This window comes from Cariama cristata, unplaced genomic scaffold, assembly GCF_000690535.1.
Source record: "Cariama cristata isolate BGI_N322 unplaced genomic scaffold, ASM69053v1 scaffold10500, whole genome shotgun sequence".
Lineage (NCBI taxonomy): Eukaryota > Metazoa > Chordata > Aves > Cariamiformes > Cariamidae > Cariama > Cariama cristata.
Genome location: NW_009596376.1, coordinates 1 through 1656, shown reverse-complemented (window position 1 = coordinate 1656; position 1656 = coordinate 1). Strand labels below are relative to the sequence as shown.

The 1656-nt window shown below is 58.5% G+C and overlaps 1 protein-coding gene across 1 annotated transcript; it reads left to right on the top strand.

The window, feature by feature from the left end:
• The first annotated feature begins 54 nt into the window (after positions 1-54).
• On the top strand, positions 55-1650 carry TMEM121 (transmembrane protein 121). The gene has a single exon (XM_009705803.1). The coding sequence runs from the start codon at positions 237-239 to the stop codon at positions 1173-1175; it is 939 nt and encodes a 312-aa protein (XP_009704105.1). The 5' UTR covers positions 55-236; the 3' UTR covers positions 1176-1650.
• The last annotated feature ends 6 nt before the right edge of the window (positions 1651-1656 follow it).

Below are 1656 nucleotides of genomic sequence, written 5' to 3'. Positions count from 1 at the left end.
GCTTGCAGGGCACAGCCAGCAAAAGGCGAAGAGCTGGGGTAGGGTCTGCAGGGGCAGCCCAGAGCCCCGGGAGAGCGGGGCTGCCAGCTGAGCCACTGCTCCTCCGAGGACCTCTTGCTGGGGCTGGGGGACGGAGCAGCCCTCGGTCCCTGGGCTCACTGCAGATGTCCCCCCGTGCCCCGCCGGCAGGATCGCTCCCCTAGTGCCGGTGCGGAGGGAGGACCGCTCGTCTCACCATGGTGCTGCCGCCGCCTGACAAGCGCCACGTCTGTCTGACCACCATCGTCATCATGACCAGCATGGCCTTCATGGACGCCTACCTGGTGGAACAGAACCAGGGGCCCCGCAAGATCGGCGTCTGCATCATCGTGCTGGTGGGGGACATCTGCTTCCTCATCGTGCTGCGCTACGTGGCGGTGTGGGTGGGGGCGGAGGTGAAGACGGCCAAGCGGGGCTACGCCATGATCCTGTGGTTCCTCTACATCTTTGTGCTGGAGATCAAGCTGTATTTCATCTTTCAGAATTACAAAGCGGACAAGAAGAACCTGGAGACGGTGGCCAGGAAAGCCCTGACCCTGCTCCTCTCCATCTGCGTGCCAGGGCTGTACCTGGTGCTGGTGGCCTTGGACAGCATGGAGTACATACGGACCTTTCGGAAGAAAGAGGACTTGCGCGGGCGTCTCTTCTGGGTGGCCCTTGACCTTCTGGATATCTTGGACATCCAGGCCAACCTGTGGGAGCCACACAGGACCGGCCTGCCCATCTGGGCGGAGGGGCTCATGTTCTTCTACTGCTACATACTCCTCCTGATCCTGCCTTGCGTGTCCCTCAGTGAGATCAGCATGCAAGGGGAGCACATTGCCCCGCAAAAAATGATGCTCTACCCCGTCCTTAGCCTGGTCACCATTAACATCGTCACCATCTTCATCCGGGCCATCAACATGATCTTGTTCCAGGACAGCAGGGTCTCCACCATCTTTATTGGCAAGAACATCATTGCGATCGCCACCAAGGCTTGCACTTTCCTCGAGTACAAGCGGCAGGTGAAGGAGTTCCCCCAGAACGCCATCGCCCTGGAGCTCCAGCAGAACTCCCTCTCCCACAACCAGACCATCCACAGCGTACAGGGCATTCCCCACGAGCCGTCGCCCACCAGCGAGATCCTCGACACATGAGGGATCACCCCGAGCCGAGCATTGGTTCAGATAGACCCGTGCCGAGCGGAGGAGGGATGCTGCTCTCTTGCTGTGCGGGGCGAGCGTGACGGATAAATCCCGGCAGTGAGGGCTCTTCTAGGCACAAAACACCAACCACATTTTAATTGAGCTATGGAGTGTCCCCTAGACGTCTTCATCTCAGGTATAACCCTAGGAGTCCTCCAGACAAACCAAATGGACTTGCAAAGGACCTGAACCAGCTACCCCCCTCTCTCCCTCCCGCCACCATCTCCCCTCCCTAGCAAAGACCACTAAGGTTGCAATGTCCCTTTTTACTCCTTGAGCACCTCACCTTTACTCCAAGCCTGGAACGAAGATTTTGTTACCGGAGACCTTTTTATGGAGTGGGGACAGGGGCATAGGTGTATGGGTTGGGGGGGGAGGGTGGGACGTTTGAACCAGTAAACCCTGTGATTGTAGATGTCTCTTATCTCCAATG

Excerpts from the sequence above, each read along its gene's own strand:
- TMEM121 (XM_009705803.1), top strand. The coding sequence starts at position 237 with ATGGTGCTGCCGCCGCCTGACAAGCGCCACGTCTGTCTGACCACCATC.